Source organism: Colletotrichum fructicola, assembly GCF_000319635.2.
Source record: "Colletotrichum fructicola Nara gc5 chromosome Unknown KSG_Nara_v1_contig06, whole genome shotgun sequence".
NCBI classification, from domain to species: domain Eukaryota; kingdom Fungi; phylum Ascomycota; class Sordariomycetes; order Glomerellales; family Glomerellaceae; genus Colletotrichum; species Colletotrichum fructicola.
In genome coordinates this window covers 4351816-4367711 of record NW_027094056.1, presented here as the reverse complement: position 1 = coordinate 4367711, position 15896 = coordinate 4351816, and the positions used below count along the sequence as shown (strand labels likewise).

At 50.0% G+C, this 15896-nt stretch overlaps 6 protein-coding genes across 6 annotated transcripts; 2 read left to right on the top strand and 4 right to left on the bottom strand.

The window, feature by feature from the left end:
* Positions 1-1848: 1848 nt before the first annotated feature.
* CGGC5_v011491 (uncharacterized protein) lies at positions 1849-2428 on the bottom strand (the record flags this gene model as incomplete). The annotated part of the gene is made up of 2 exons (XM_032032639.1): positions 1849-2102; positions 2161-2428. 2 exons carry the CDS (start codon positions 2426-2428, stop codon positions 1849-1851), a joined length of 522 nt encoding a protein of 173 aa, XP_031887952.1.
* Positions 2429-4256: 1828 nt separating this feature from the next.
* Positions 4257-5458, bottom strand: CGGC5_v011490 (putative oxidoreductase; the record flags this gene model as incomplete). The annotated part of the gene is made up of 3 exons (XM_032032640.2): positions 4257-4353; positions 4409-5169; positions 5267-5458. The coding sequence occupies 3 exons, from the start codon at positions 5456-5458 to the stop codon at positions 4257-4259; spliced, it is 1050 nt and encodes a 349-aa protein (XP_031887955.2).
* A 542-nt stretch (positions 5459-6000) lies between these two features.
* Positions 6001-6906, bottom strand: rhlG-1 (Rhamnolipids biosynthesis 3-oxoacyl-[acyl-carrier-protein] reductase; the record flags this gene model as incomplete). Its single annotated transcript, XM_032032641.1, has 1 exon — positions 6001-6906. One exon carries the CDS (start codon positions 6904-6906, stop codon positions 6001-6003), a length of 906 nt encoding a protein of 301 aa, XP_031887954.1.
* Positions 6907-8134: 1228 nt separating this feature from the next.
* CGGC5_v011488 (uncharacterized protein) lies at positions 8135-8581 on the bottom strand (the record flags this gene model as incomplete). The annotated part of the gene is made up of 1 exon (XM_032032642.1): positions 8135-8581. One exon carries the CDS (start codon positions 8579-8581, stop codon positions 8135-8137), a length of 447 nt encoding a protein of 148 aa, XP_031887957.1.
* Positions 8582-12109: 3528 nt separating this feature from the next.
* CGGC5_v011487 (uncharacterized protein) lies at positions 12110-13360 on the top strand (the record flags this gene model as incomplete). Its single annotated transcript, XM_032032643.1, has 1 exon — positions 12110-13360. One exon carries the CDS (start codon positions 12110-12112, stop codon positions 13358-13360), a length of 1251 nt encoding a protein of 416 aa, XP_031887956.1.
* Positions 13361-14355: 995 nt separating this feature from the next.
* Positions 14356-15441, top strand: CGGC5_v011486 (uncharacterized protein; the record flags this gene model as incomplete). Its single annotated transcript, XM_032032644.1, has 1 exon — positions 14356-15441. The coding sequence occupies one exon, from the start codon at positions 14356-14358 to the stop codon at positions 15439-15441; it is 1086 nt and encodes a 361-aa protein (XP_031887959.1).
* Positions 15442-15896: the final 455 nt, after the last annotated feature.

The following is a 15896-nucleotide window of genomic DNA, read 5'->3' as shown; positions in this document are numbered from 1 at the left end:
CGAAAATTGGTGATAATAAAGTCTTTAAGGTAATAGTCCTCATACTTGATTCCACGTCGGAAGCCCCACACGAAACACCCAAGAATGTAAGCCAAAATCTTCAAACGGGATTCATCACTCATGTCGAGGATGCCGTGCTCTGAAGACTCATCGTCGGTGTCGTAAAGAGGCTGCGGGTCGGGATAGGGGTACAAACGGTCGGATCCGGCCTCGCGTTCGCAGAGGTCCTCTATAGAAACGCCGTCGATGAATTCCATAGCGACGGCGCCAGCGGACCTAACCCTGCCATCCAGCTCAACTCCCTAGGTGCCGTGATATTCTGGGGCAAGGCGCGAACCACCGGTCAGTTGCATGACTGAAGGTAACTCTTTGCTTCTCTCGTCTCTTCCGACTTTATGCATGTATGACAAGGCCGTCGCCTCGCGACTGAGATCTTGGTCGGCGACGACTTCCGGCGGGTAGGGGGTGATCTTTTGGGGGTAGCATTCGTAATCGAACACTTTGATCACAATTCCATCGCCGATCCCCAAAGGGGTGAATAGCGGAGTCTTTTGAAAAGGGGCTCCCAAAACCTTACAAAGAAGAACTCGAGGGTCCTTGTTGAAGCCGCCGGGGAGGGTTTAGAGTATCGAAAGGCGAAGCTTTTGGTCGGCGCGGGGATTGGCTTTTGGGTCAAATGAACTGGGGTAGATGTGAAGCCATTTTGGGACGGGTTTTCCTCGCCGGCCTGATTTTGTTGAAAACGGCCATGGAAAGTGATTGAGCCCGTAGGCACATGTGATCTTGTCCGTAGGGAAGAGTGTCAGCTCCGCTCCCGCAACGTATCAGCCGAATCCTCTCTCAATGCCATGAAGGGGGGCCATGGTGGCTTGGATTCCGACGATCAACAAGCGGGCGTTATGTTGACGAAGTCGTATCGCGGGTGGGAGAACCGGCTTTGCGATGCTGTCGACGTTTCTGAAGAGCGACTTCTTTGCTAGGACCCCGAGTTATTGATCGATCGAATAGTGGTGTGGGAAATTCTGGCTGTGGCTTGAAATTTTTGCGTGCGACAAACATCGAGCCTACGTCATGCAATAGAGGGTAGGTGCTTGAATACTAATAAGTAGATGAAGGAATCGGGAACGGAGAAAGCATACTGCATATTGATATTTGCGTAGTCGATTCTCCGAAGTACGAGTGCACCGTGCCGAAGAGTTATGGGCGACATCAAGTCCGAAAGGTACGTCAGGCACCTGAGTACCTTGAATAGGTAGGTGTAGGATAGACTTCGGTCTGTCATCCAGCTGGGTAGGGCCTAGGGGCCGTACGGGCTATAAGGATAATGGAGGACACACGAACAGTCAAGGTCGGTAAAAATGATCCGGCTCACACAATTAAGACGAGATTGTGTTTGTGTATTTATGTATCCAATGTCATCATCAAGTATTGATTTTTGCTGTTCGGGAGGATATTGACAGCTGGATAATAAAAGCTGAGTAAACTATAAATAATGATACCAACCAACAACGATAACGACGATATTAACGATATGAATCCCATAAAGGAAATCCATAAGGTAGGGGGGCAAGTTGCGTTCGAATGTATTGTTCACAAACAGCCTTGGACTCTAACGGGCGCAACACACCGTGTAGTCAGGGAGACACTTCTAATTGTTGAGACGAATAGCCTAACCGCGATGAATACGAAGACGGCAGAGGCGACAAAAATGACAGAGACGACATTTACGATAAAAAAAATGGATTGGTCATAACTCATTCTAAGCTGATTGCTCATGCACATCTAGGTATAGAGAAACCAAAAGCCTTCCCCCGAAATATCTTACACCTCGCGCCTCTCGCCGCTCCTCTAAGCAGAGCAAAGCCAGGCCTCGTTGTCAACCAAGTCCACCGACTTGGTCTTCTGCGTCGGGCAGATGTCACGGTCCAGACCGCAGTTGGTCGTGCCGCACCAGTTGTTCTCGTTGCAGAGCCAGACCTGGTACTTCCAGACGTGGCGGTCGTAGTCCTTCTTGCAGCGGTTGACCTTGATCTTGTACTTCTGATCGGGGCCGAACTTGTCCAGGGGTGCGTAGGCCCAGTTCTCCGTGTTCTTCGGTTGGCCTGGTTCGCTGTTAGTTCTCTGCGATATCACTGTTCAAAGCTTGGGGCCAAAACTTACTGCCGAAGATGCCGCCGTTGGAGTCGCACTTCTGCAGGACGCCGATCTTGGTGAGTCCCGCGGCCTTAGCGCGCTGCTGGACATTGGCGTCGATGTGGAAGGTGTAGTACGAGAAGTCGTATTCGGCGCTGACTGGGGCGGCGTTGCAGCTGTCCTGGCGGGTGACGAGGCCGGAGGCTTCACCCTCGGCCATGGCAATGGGGCTCGCGCTGCCAAAGGCGGCAAGGGAAGCCAGAGTGATGGCGGAGAACAACTGAGAGGCATGCATCGTTGCGATGATCTTGTTGTTTAAAGTCAAAAGAATGTGTCGAGTAGTTGGGTGTAATGAGTGTAATTGGTTGAGTAAAGAATGTGTTGGTTTGGAGTGGTGAATTGCAAGATATCGATGGCGCGATGGCAAGCGACCATTTATACTACAAAATCCCAACCATCACGATGTTCGATACTCTGCACGGGAGCGCCGAGACCACGCATTCGCCGATAGAAGGCGCTGACTTGGCGCCAAGACCGATCAAATCGCGGCGGCATGGACGGCAGCGCTCATATGAGAGCGTCGATCATTAATGTCAAAACTTTTTTTTTGTCCGCCCTTTCCCCCCGGGGAACGCCGTCTGGGCGCGAAAACGAGCACAAGCGTCACGCGTGGGAAGATTAAGGAGGTACGGGACCGTACATTAAACCACCGCATTGAAGATCGACCGCAGGGCTGGGGGGGTGCGCCGGCAATCTATTACACTTTTGCAGTTCATCCCAAACCTAGCAGTCCCCCTCGGGCCGTGCGAAGGGATCTTGACTTGATCGGCCAATGAGGCTCTCGGATCTTGCAAGTTATCCCTGCGAGCGGGACCGCGTCAGCCACACTTGGAGAGCCACTGTTCTTTTTTTGTTCGCTGTAATTGAGTTGTCATGCCAAGAAACGTGACTCGAGCAAGGAGCTTCATCTGAAGTGTTTTTTCCCTTTTCTCTTAATCGACCCGGCGACTTTTTTAGACTTGAATGATCGGAAACAAGGGCTTTGTTCAGACGGTGCCACGGCTCAACAGGTTGGGGGCCTCTCTTATTTCGGAAGGATTTGGTTCATCACGATGATTAACTCGCTCAATTTGTGTGAGGCAGATCCGCCTCACTTTCGATGGGGGCGGGTACTGCTTCCTGTACTGCCTCAACGCAATGAACCGGCCGCCAAGATGCTCCTTTTGTTGTTTTCGTTGAATTTGTCGTGACTCTGTTGTTTTCTTGGCCAGCTTGGCAGCTGAACGAGACGGATCAGGCGGTATAGCTCTCCTATGGTTATTGTCAACTGATTAATGCACTGAAGGCTATGTTCACCTAGGTAAAGCTTGTGCGGCATGCGGGATGCCGTCGTTTCTTGGGTACTGCGCTGTTGAATTTAACGGCAATATTGGACTTGGCATCCTGTCAACCGGCCCGAGTAAAGTTGTTGTCCATGCCCCCAAACTTGGGCGCTGTTATTTAGGAGGGGAACCCCTGTTGAACAGAAGTCTAATTCGTGGGTGAGTTGATGAAATCCGGCTTAATGGTACTCAGTTTTGGGGGCCCTGAGTATAGATTGGGCTGTTGATGAAACCTAATTCGCTTCTTACACAGTCTTTGGGCGGCGTGCTCACATTTCCTTTGTGGCTCTGAAAACGACAGTGAGCTGCCACTGGAACGAATTAGTCGAGTCGTAGGAGACGATGACCAACAAGATGAGCTGCTTCGGGATACTGGAGACTGATTTGTGGCATTTTGCAGTCGAGCAACGTAAGGAATATGTAGAAGCGATGATTCGTCCGGTTCCTGTCAAATAACAGTCAAAAAGGTATGGCCACAGGCAAAGTTAGAAGCAAAGAAGGACGAGTGTGATGAAGCAAGACCACGCGACCCTTTCCAAATTAAAATGTCAATGAAATTGATAATGAGTTCGCCCTGCCTTTGCCCATCCTGTGCCGTTCATAACTCAGGGTATTCGGCGGGGTCGTTGCATATGCGTTCCTAATCAGAGAGGTGATTTGAAGCCAGAGATGGAGATGGCCTCAGCTGTCAAAACTCAGAATGCTCCAATGAAGAGAAGGAAAGATGCGAAGAGGCCAAGGCTAGATGTCCTCTCTGTCATGTTCATCCATATCAATGCCGTCGATGACCGCAATGCTGACCATTCCCAACAGCCAGGCTCGTAAAGCAGCGACCAGCCTAAACAAACGGCCTCCACTGCTCCTCACACCAGTCCCAAAACCTCGCAGCATACCCCAACCCGCCCTCAGCCTCAAATTTCATAGCGTTGAGAAGATCCTTCCTCGGACAATCCTCATCCGCCCGAATCCGGCCAAACGGAATGACATAACACCCCGACATCTCCAGCGACACCTCCGGCGACAACCCGGCATATAGCTCCGTACATCCGCCCAGCTTCGTCTCGTACATCAACGGCCCGATCAGCATCATGACCCACCCCGGCGTCCCCGCGTACGACCCCGCCCTGATGTTCCCCGGATTCTGCGCCACGCTAACGATGCCGTCGGCCCTGTACCGCACCGCCATCTCGCGGCCCAGCATCCAGTTCCCGAGCTTCGAGACGGCGTAGTTCTGCACGAGGTCCGGGGTGCCTGTTTCCAGGGTGGCGAAGTCGGTGCCGTTGGTGGGCGTGCCGCCTTCGCCGAGGAAGCTGGACGTCCAGACTACGCGCACCGAGCCCTTGGGGGCAGTTGTGGCGGCTGCGCGGAGGTGGGGGATGAGGAGGTGCGTGAAGAGTTGTGCGGCGATGCAGTGCATGCCGACCATGGCCTGGAAGCCTTGTACTGTTGTCGCGCCGGGTTTGACGCCGTAGCCGCCGGTGCCGGCGTTGTTCCAGAGGACGTCGAGCTTTGATTCCTGCTGTGCGAAGGATGCGGCGGCGGACTTTACGCTTTCGAGGTCGTTGAGGTCGAAGAGGAGGATCTTGATGCGTCCGGGGTTTTCGGGGGCTGGGGCGGCGGTGGTGATTGTCTCGATGGCCTTTTCGGCTCGTTCCTGTTGTGGGCGGTTAATGTCAAGAACGATGGAGCGGGAGTTGATAATGCGACGAGCAGATGCCGATGAGACCTCTGATTTGGGTGTCGAGGCCAACCTTGGATCTTGACGCCATGTAGATGGTGGCGCCCGTGGTGTAGAGCATCTTCACAAGTTCGAAGCCGACACCCGCGTTGCCCCCGGTGACGATGAAGACGCGGCCATCTTGCGGCGGAACATTGTCCTCGGTGAACGTGGGCGCTGGCGGAAACCACTGCGAGCGCAAGTTGCGCAGAGAGGCGAGCACCATGTTGCCGAGGGCTCGTTTATGTAGACGGTGCTATGGATTGAAAAGTGTTGATAGTGAGAGACGGCTCATTCAGTAATCTGTGAGAAACAGGGAGGGGAAGGCGGAAGATAAAGACCCATTTCTGTGTGCATCGCGACAGCACCTTTCCTTTAATGACAATCTCCACCAGATTGCGGACACCGTCGATTCCCATCATACAGATCAGATTGTTGGTTGAGAGAGCGACGCGCCAGCCAAACCCCGCCAATCTAGACAAAAGTGCCAGGTTAGATCCAACAAGCGTGCTTACCTTGCATGACTTTCTGCAGCTATCCCCTGTCAGCTTGCTATCTAGCCATCTGCTAGACAACCAAAGTTCCATCTGTTAGATGACTCAAGTCCGCGCGGAGTTTGGGCGGATTTCTCTGGAAAAACAGATGCAGTTTGTGAGAATCTTGTTTCTTTCAATCGCAAAAGCCGCTTTTGATTCCGCCTTCTACATGCTAATTTCATCCAGCCGGGCCGATTTCAAACCACGCCACACTCCAAATAGATTGTTCTCATCACAAACCAGCAGCCAGGGTATATCCTCCATCCACAGCAAGCGTTTGTCCGTTCAGGTACTGATTGCACGCAAAGTACAGCACGGTAGCCGCCATATCCTCATCCTTGCCCGGGCGTTGCGCCGGCACCTTCTCCGCGTACTTCTCCTTGGGGATCTCGCTCTTCTGCTGATCGTCGGATGGCTTCTTGGTGGTCATCTCCGAGGGAAAAACGCCCGGTGCGATGCTGTTGATGCGGATCTTGAGGCCGTTGGAGGCCACCTCCTCGGCGAGCATGCGGTTGACGTGGATGGTGGCGGCCTTGGATGCGTTGTAGGAGAAGTGGTGCTGCGACTTCTTGATCATGCCGCTGATGCTGCTGATGTTGATGATGGTGGAGGACCAGCCCTGCTGCACCTCTGTGGCCTTCTGCAGCAGGGGCAGGAAGGAGGCGGCGACGTAGTAGACGGCCGCGACGTTGGTCTTGTAGACCTCGGTCCAGTCCTCAAAGTTGGCCTTGTCGCTCTCGAAGAGGGACTTCTTCATATCGTGGGCGTCGTCGCTCTCGACCTCGACTGGGGAGCTGGAGACGCCGGCGTTGTTGACGAGGATATCGAGAACCTTTTCGCGGGACGTGATTTCCTGGACGAGCATCTCAATGTCGTCCTTCTTGGTGACGTCGGCCTGGATGGGAATGATCTGGCCGGCGATGTTCTTGCCGTAGGTCTCGACGGTGTTGGTGAGCTTCTCGCGGTTGCGGGAGGTGATGTAAACTTTTGCGCCGTTGGCGGCGAGGGCCTGTGTTGCCATCAGACCGATGCCGGTGCCGCCGCCGGTGACGAGGGCGACTTTGCCGGTGAGGTCGAAGAGGTGCCTGCGAGTGAAGAGGTCGTTGCCCTCTGGGCCGGCGGTCTTTTGAGACGACATTCTGGTTTGGTTGTGCTGGAGTGGGTTTGGGCGAAGTGCTGCGTTGCGCGGTGCTTTTCTCGAATATTTCAAGGTATCACAAGTGGTGATGGATGTGGAAAAGGACAACGAAGAGGATGGGGTGAGGTTGTTGATGTTGCAATTATATCTGGCCGCGAGGCGGAGGCGGCACGGAAGAGATGATCTCATCGCTGTCTAAGGGCGCCAATTGAGGCAGGCGAGCGTGCGGCAGGTCGCATGTTGGACGCATTGGCGAAAGCAGGAGCTCATGGCACTTCTTGTAGCTTCCCCTCGCCATCGGCGTTCGCCCTGGGCCATCGAAGGCGTGCGCGGGCTACGTATCCGTAAGGTGAGAGCTGAGGTCGGATGAGGTCAGTCGATGTTCCATGACGACACGGCTTCGCAATGGATCCCTGTGCCATTGGCGTCCCGTCGTTAGTGCCTGTCGCGGAGAGAAACATCCGCTGAACGTTCGGACGCGGGGGCTAGACCAGCGCTGGTGGGGGCGCTGTAGCTTCTCCCATTGGCTGACCTGGATGGTGACTGGAGCTGCTGCACGTAACCGCAACGGCCTGCCACCACTGACAGGAGGTAGTAAGGTACCCCGCGGGTTTGCCCTGTAGCTGTCGCCAGAACTCTAAGTCAGCCGCCTGGTACGTATCTTTGATCACAAAACCATTGTGCGCATCGCCATTTATTTTATGAAATCGTAAAACTCATTAAATCTCAGTAAGATTAGCTGGCTAGTAGAGATATCGATCGAGAACGACAACGACGAGGGCGATGACATTAGGGAGATAAAAAACACCACGGCAGATACAGTTACCATACCGCACTCAAGGCAGCCAGTAATTGAACCTATGCCTACGGTATTTGAGCTCCTCAAGACGTTCATCGCACCACTTATCTAGCTTCTTAACCTCTTCGTCGTCGCTCTCATAGCGCTCCCGGTCTATCATCCGCATGATATCAACACAAACATCCATGGCGTCCTCGCCACAACAAAGCGGGCAGAGAAAGTAGCTTCCACCATCGTCAGGCCAACAAGCCCCGAACCTGTGGGTATCCTGGATCTCCCAGCCTTGTCTGCTTGCTGTGTACAACCAGCGTAGTTCACCGCAAGTCGAGCAGTTTCCCCCTTCCATGAATGCAATGATGTGTCTGACCTCGACGTCGCACCAGATTCCAACAAGCTGGTCCTCTTCTTCAGGAACGGAGCCAAGGTCGATTAAAACTCGTTGTCTGGGGTGACTTCAGGTATTCTCCATGGTCGGGGCTCTTCATCACCTTCCTTCATCTTCACGTAACCGTCTTTCTGGTAAGGATTGTAGAGGTGATGTTCGTAGGCCCATGTGTACTTGAGTTCTCCACAAGTATCCCAATCGGTTATCTCGACGCAAACGAGGAGACATCGGCCGTTGGTCTCGCGAACTGAGACTGGCTGGAGAAGAGCACAGTAGTCAGGTGCATATTCAACAATCTCGATGATATCGAGCCACAGCTCCAGGGGCAACTGCGTGCCTTTGCTGGATGTGATGCAGGCGGGGGACTTTTTCACGAGCGACTTGACGTAGCTCGCGGGCCACTGGTTACGCTCGAGCAGCAAAACTGGGAGCCGATCTGAGATGTCCGCGACCCTAGACTGGGTAACTGGCTTCAGGGTGACTGGATTCATCGTTGAAGAGAATGTGTGGTATATTTCGCGAGTGCGGGAGTTAATGATGAGTGATTGCTTTGTGGAGGTGACAGAAGAGTCAAAATTACATTTTCGAGGGTTATGAAAATTATTTGTAACTAGGACTATCCAGGTTTGAAAAGATTGTTCTAGGTCTGGGAACTCCAAGGGTGCGGGTTCAGCATGGAGAAATGGCCACCCTGCACCTTCCACCTCTACTCCATTGATGTCCCATCTTCTCCCAGTCTCTCATTTTCTCGCCTCAATCCAGCAACCAAGGCGTTGACCTCCGCTGTTCTCGATAAAGAGCTCGTCGCCAGCACTCGTGTGCCATGTGTCGCCCATTTCCCCGGAATTGCTCATCTGGTGGGAATGAAACAGGAGCATAACTGTTACGGTCAGCTATCCGACAGTAGGGTCTGCTAACAGAAGCTGGAGATTGAGACGTAATAACAGTACACTTGGTCGTGGTCTGGGTCATAGGTCGTAGGCTAACAGTAGATCAGATCTTCAGAGGCTAAGGTGATCAGTCTTAGACTCAACAAGTAATTCGCAGTGAAGGTAAGCTGAGAGTATCCTGAGGATGAATACTAAGTTGATTGCTGAAGAGCTATGGAAGTCTGACCATGAGCCAGGCTCAGGGTCATACTATATATATAAGTCTTATATGAACAGTTCTGCTTGTTCATGAGCGCTGTGCCCCTTGTCACTATGAGCGCTCATTCTAGAGTGGGATGAGCGCTCATTCTAGTCTCCACTGAGCGCTCATTGTGGGTCCCTTATCTATGCTCATTCCTTATCATCACGTGACCTGTACCATAGTTCTTCCGTTCCTGAGTGAGTCCCTGTTGTTCCCGTGATCCTGCAGAGTACAAATGTCCTGTCCTAGCCGCCCAACGCCCGAGTGGGTCGGTTAACTGTTATCCATGCATAACGGGTCGTAACAATAACGTCCGAGTTTAGGGTGGCAATAGGCTGGCTTCCTGTCATTAATGCGTGTTTTTTGGCCTCGGCAGAGATTTCCTCGACTGCGAGGTGGTAGAATTACACGTCCGATTGTTCTCTGTTGGGGTGTCTCAGGTCGGGGCTCTGCATATAGGCCTTGATGCCTTCGACGGGAATCCGACCGCGGTCCCTAAGAACGTAGTAATAACTGTGATATGCTATAGAGAAGAACTAGCTAGACGCTAGGGTACTAGAGAGGGCTATATAGTAGCCTCTAGTACTTACTAGTAAGCTATAAGAATAGTAGCTAAGTAGTAAAGCTTATTAATACCCCCCTTTAGGCTTTATAGTACTAGTTAATATATAAACTAGCTATTTTAGCTAAAATTACTTTTTAAGCTAAAAAGCTTAAAAATAAAGAGTTTTTAACTATTTAATAACTTAATAAAACGCTACATAATCTCTAGTTTCTAATTAACTTAAAGGGTTTAAATTAATTTTTCTCTAAATTAGTTCATATCTTTTATTTTATTCTATTATATTTAATTAAAACTTTTTATTAATTTTAGTATTCTAATAAGTTTAGTATATTTATAAAAGCTAAAACTTTTTATAAAACTATTAGTAAATATTTTATTACTTTTAATCTAATAAATTATAATAGTTTTATTATAAATAGCTTTTTAAATAATTTACTTATAATAGAAGTTAATATAATAAGTTTAAGCTTTATTAAGAAAGTTTATAATATTAATATATATATTAATATTATTAACAAAGAGAATAGTAAATATAACTAGTTATATAATAAATAAACAGATTAAGGTTATTAAAATAAATATTATAGTTACTGTTATTAGTAATAAGAACTTTAGTAATAAGTAGAAGAACTATTTTCTAAGACTATTTATAAAAATAGATATTTTAATAGTAAAATACTTTTTTTTATTAAGGATATAGATATAGTAAATATAGCTATAAAGTAAGCTATAGCTAGTAAGAACACCTTTTATTACTTTAGCTTTTATTCTAGTAGAATATATAAGTTTATTAGGACCTTTTTATATATATATAAGTAGTCTATTCAAATATTCTAAGATACTTAATATAACTGTAAGGGGCTGGCCCCTAGGCTTGTTCAACGTAGAGGTGCCGTCGATTGACTATTCTAAGCTGAAGAAGGAAGAAAGGACTTTACAGGGATAGGCACCTAACAGCGGTGAAGCAGGCCGGGTTAGGCGGCGTACTGCGGCAGAATAGTGGGTCCAACGGAGCCGGATCTCGGTAACTGCTCCGGCGAAGCCGGAGATATCAATCCGGGCTCTAGCCCGTGACAAAAACAAATGCTAACGTTCGCCTCATTCAGCAATCTGGAAGCTAACCCCCGGTTTGGGCCGCCCGACAATGGGTTTGTAATAAGGGAAAGCCAGAAGCAGTCACGTCACAGCTAAACAAAAGCAGATCATTGGAAACAAGTGGCTACAACGTAATGTCTTGAAACATAAAGCTCTCCTCATAGTCTCATTGATTATCTGCATCCATTTCATTCCCACCACAGTATCTGCAGCATCCACGGCCCTCTGCGTAGGCTCTCTAGGGTATGTTATGAGGGGAACCCCGACCACTTCCTCCGGATGTTCAGCTTTCTTTTTCGTTCAGTAGAACAGTAATCTGGGCTATGATGGCAATCTTAGCGCTAAGAATCGCCACCCAGCTTATGAAGCGAACAGCCCGGACTTTGAGCAGCACATACACATGGGCGGATAGGTCGCTGGCAGTCGCATGTGCCCACCCAGAGAGGTACTTGCACAACTGCCGCGGCGTTCCATGAGGGGGGAAGTACCGAATTCGGTGCCTCGCAATATTTCCCACACCTTCAATTGACTAACCCACAAAGGCTTCAAGGCTTCGCTCAAGTAGCGAGGAGATTCCTCATGTTGATTTGCATCCGAGCGCTGTGAATGCCGCTGTTGGGAATTCCCGTTTCGTTCCTTCCGCTCCGCTTCGCCCCACGTCAGGAGCCACGCGCCGGAAGGTACCTACCTTTTGAATCAGACCCCTAATTCTCCTGCGCTAGAGCGACTTTCTTTTCTGTGTGCTCGCTATCGTTGCTACTTTCGTCGCTATCGGCATTACTAATATCGTCATCTGGTCGCTGTTTATCGTCGTCGTCGTCGTTGTCGTCTGTACATAGGAAATGTGATTACCTAGGCAGAAAGGAACATCAGGCCTTCTCTTTTAAATGCCCAATAATGCGTGACTACAAGAACAAAGCCTAGAAATATATCTACCATTTATGTTAGGAATTAGCGATCTAACGCCAAAGGTTTCATAGTTTTGACCTTTTGGTTTTGCTTTTTCTTTCCGCCCTACTAATATTACTTTCTAAACTTTCAGTAGCACTTGTCGCAGTTTCAAACTCCATTCGGAGATATACCTTCCCGCATTATATATAGAGACTCCTCTTTCCATCTGCATCAACTCAGCTGTCAGTTACCTCACTTCGAAAGTTTTCATTGGGGTTTATTCTAGCCTTTATATACTGACATCTTCTGTAAGCCATCCTTGCAGCAAACGCACGCCATGGATCCTATGCCCGACGACGCCTTCATTCCTGGAGATCGCGATTTTCTCTACTCTCCACGATGTAGCCTGGTTCTCACTCCTCATGAAGCGCCGAAACCGTGGGGACACCATTACCCAGATCCTTTCGATCTTAAACCTGCCGACATGGGACCGACCGATGAGGAGAAGAATTTCTCCCAAACTCAACTGGTTTTCAGTGAAAATAACAGACCCCTTCGCTTCGACCAAGAGAAGCAGAAAGTCAAAGACGAACAGCTGCACGTCGTCATTGTCAAGATGATACCAAGTAACCGCGGTAGAGGCGATTTTCCTGGTCCTCATAACCTCTTATGTAGAGTCACTCGGGCCCCTGCGAAACAGAGGCACCTTAGCGTGGGTGATTCAGTCTTCATCAAGGTATATGACCCCTTGTTCTGGTGGGCAACAGATCTCCTTGATATTTATTTCAAGGTTACAGCTACGGCAGACATGGCCTTTTGCGACGAAGTCGGTGCATACTCCTTCTTGCAAGAGAAGGGTCTCACCGGGTTCCCGCATCTAGCTCCAGAGTTCTTTGGAAGCTGGACGGCAGCGGTGACGAGTAGCAATCCCAAGTACGAAGGGCAAACTCGGTATGTGGGAGTACTTGCGTTGGAATATATCGACGGCATCCAGCTGGATAAGCTGTTCACCCCTGGCATTATGCCTCGTTCTCAGACTGTCACCATGTATTGGGAAACCGATACTCCTGTTTCCTTCGATACTAATGAAGAGACCTGCATGGGGGTGATGAAGAAGCTTATATGGGAAAACATGGAGCAAGAATTTGCGGGCATCACCCATGGAGACATCCATCCGAGAAGCGTCCTCGTCTCCATGCGCAACGGAAACGATATCTTGGATTCACCTCGGGTTTCCCTTATAGGGTGGAGGACATCGGTCATTGACGAGATCTCCAAACACCCGCAAAATGCCTTCGCCTACTACAGCAGACCGATACATCCGTTTAACCGATTCAACATCATCAGACTGCGCGACTTCCTCGGATGGATCCCCCGAGACTGGAAAGGCCGTGAAGACAACCCGAGAGACTCTTGGCAGCTCCACAAGTGGTTTTTCGAAACGTTTGGCACCATAGTCAACGAGAATAACCCGAACTTTCAGGCTTGGCCGGAATGGGCTCTGTTGGATCACGCTTTCATGGGTCTGACGGTCAGTGAGGATGCCGATGGCGATAAGGAAACCATCCCATCCATCTGGCAGACTTGATCCAGCAGCCTTTGGCCTCTTGGTGGCTGAGTTGGATCTGAGACCCATGACCATTAGTAGTTTGGTTTGATAATAAGTGAGATTGTCAAGTATCTAATGAAAGTAATGAAAGTGCCCCCATTTCTTACTTCCATAATCTTACTAAACTTCCGTTAAAGCGAGTGAAGGCGCTCTCAAATTTTATGTTTACAGCTCTCAGTTGCACTTTTGACATGACAGTATGACTAAGTTTCTTCAAAGTTTTCACAGGGCCCTTACGTTGCCTGCGCTGGAAGCGACTTCCTTTTCTGACAAGTCGCGCAGCCACCGCTGTTTTGGTCGTCGCTGCCATTTCTCTGCTATCGTTATCGTCCCTGCCGTCGTCTCTGTCGTCGTCGCCAGCGTCACGAGGCAGACCACAGTGATAATGATGGGGAATGAAATTAAGACTATGTCATTTAGCCTCTTCTTCGTCTCCCTAGGCTTTGAGTCCTGTGGGTCACTCCATCGCCCGCCCACACCCGGAATGGCCAACCTTGACTGTCCAGTAAAGAACAAAATAGGCTTTCCTGTTCATTATTCCCATTTTAATTCTTTGGAACCTCTTATATGCAGTAATGCCCATCTCCTGTTCTTATCTTTCACTCCTCAGTAAATTTCCAACTATCTTCATCTTCCAAGCAGCTCTGTCAACCAAACGGAATATCAAGCGAAAACGACTTTACACTACCCCAAATCATGGCTTTCGACAATGATTCGGATGTCTACGAGGATCATGCAGAGCTGTATCACTCTGGCAAGCGCCTCATTCTTACGCCACATAAGTCACCTGCACCCTTCGGCTCGTCTTTTTACCCGGATCCGCCAAATTTGACATCGAAACAAATGATTCCTACTGATGAGGAGAAAAGCTTTTCACGTACGCAACTGGTCTTCTCTGAGTCCAACGGTCCCCTCGACTTCGACGAGACAAAGCAAAATGATAAAAGCAGCCAGTGCATTTGGAGATCCTCGACATGGTTGATGGTGGATATGGTGCTCAATACACCCCCAGGCCCCAGAAAGTCTTGTGCAAGGTGGTCCAGACGGCCTCAGCCTCTTCTGACAACAGCGAGAACAAAGCTCCTGTGCTTGAACAGCTTGTCTTCTTGAAGCTTTACGATCCTTTGTTCTGGCCCCTGAAGGTTGATCTTTCCGAGTTCTGCTTCAAGGTCACTGTCCGAGCGGGCTTTGCTCATAGCAACGAAGTCGGCGCCTACTCTCATCTCTTCAAAGCAGGTTTGACAGGCTTCCCACACCTGGCTCCTCAATATCACGGATGCTGCGCCGTTTCTGCCACCAGCGCCGATCCTAAGTACGCGGGAAAAGTTCGGCATGTGGTTGCGCTGGCCTTAGAGTATGTTGAGGGGCGGTGTCTGAGTGATCTTTTCCAGCCAAGCGGGCCCTTTCGGGATCGCTTCCGATCCAGTTGGTCCAACCCACAGGAGCCGCCGACCTACATCTCAGCTGACGAAGACACTCGTCTCAGCATCATGGAAAAGCTCATGGATGGACTCATATCGGAGGAATTCGTCGACGTGAACCGCGGCAATTTTCACCCATCAAACATGATTATTTCATTGAAAAACGGCCAGACCACACTCGAACAGCCACGAATCGTCCAGATCTCATACCGCAGATCCAAGGTGACAACTTTAGGACGGGATCCCTACAAGGCCTATCTCTACTTCGCGAAGAAGCCTCATCCGTTCATACGATTCAGCATGGGCAGGCTTGCGCCTTTCTTTGGATGGATTCCCCCATCATGGGAAGGCCAAAACCTCGGCCGTGACACGCCTCTTTTCCTGTATCGGTGGTTGGCTATCACGTTCGGCCCATTCGTCGATAATCCAACATATACGTATCGTGGAAGTCCACCTGCTGATATGATAGTGGATGCCAAGGGTATTGTCAGCCAATACTCCATGTACTTGGAGAACAAGCGCCTTGAGGAGAAGAGGCACCTTGAGGAGAGCAAACCCGACGAATCGAACAAGCCTGACGAGAATTCGGAGGAGAAGAGGCCTCGTGAGGAGACCGTCTTGGCTGCGGAGGTGCTCTAGGCCAACTACACACGTCAGATTAATTCAACTCTCCTCTCATCAGACTGCTAATCCGAGAACGATTCTCTGTCGCGATGTTTTTCTATGTCATCAAATTCACCGTATTTGGCCGGTTTCTACGCAATGTTGATAAATTATAATAAAAGTCCCTGAAAAATATTCGTCCAAAGTCCAGGTGATGTCTGTTGTCTTGCACACAAAACATGGGATACGTCGGAGGTCGGTATTCTTTAGCGCCGACCCCCGATCTTCCACGTGCCATGCGCCACACCAGCCACCGGCGCCGACTACCGCGCCTCCGTCTCCAAATCCCCCAACCCAGCCCCAATCTTCAGCAACCAACATGCATTAACTTGCCAACGAACAAGGCCCGGAACGCTTCTTCATCCCCAAAAGTAACATTTCTGCCGCCGGAACCATGCAGAGCTCTTCAGCCGCACCTTCGCTCACGCCAA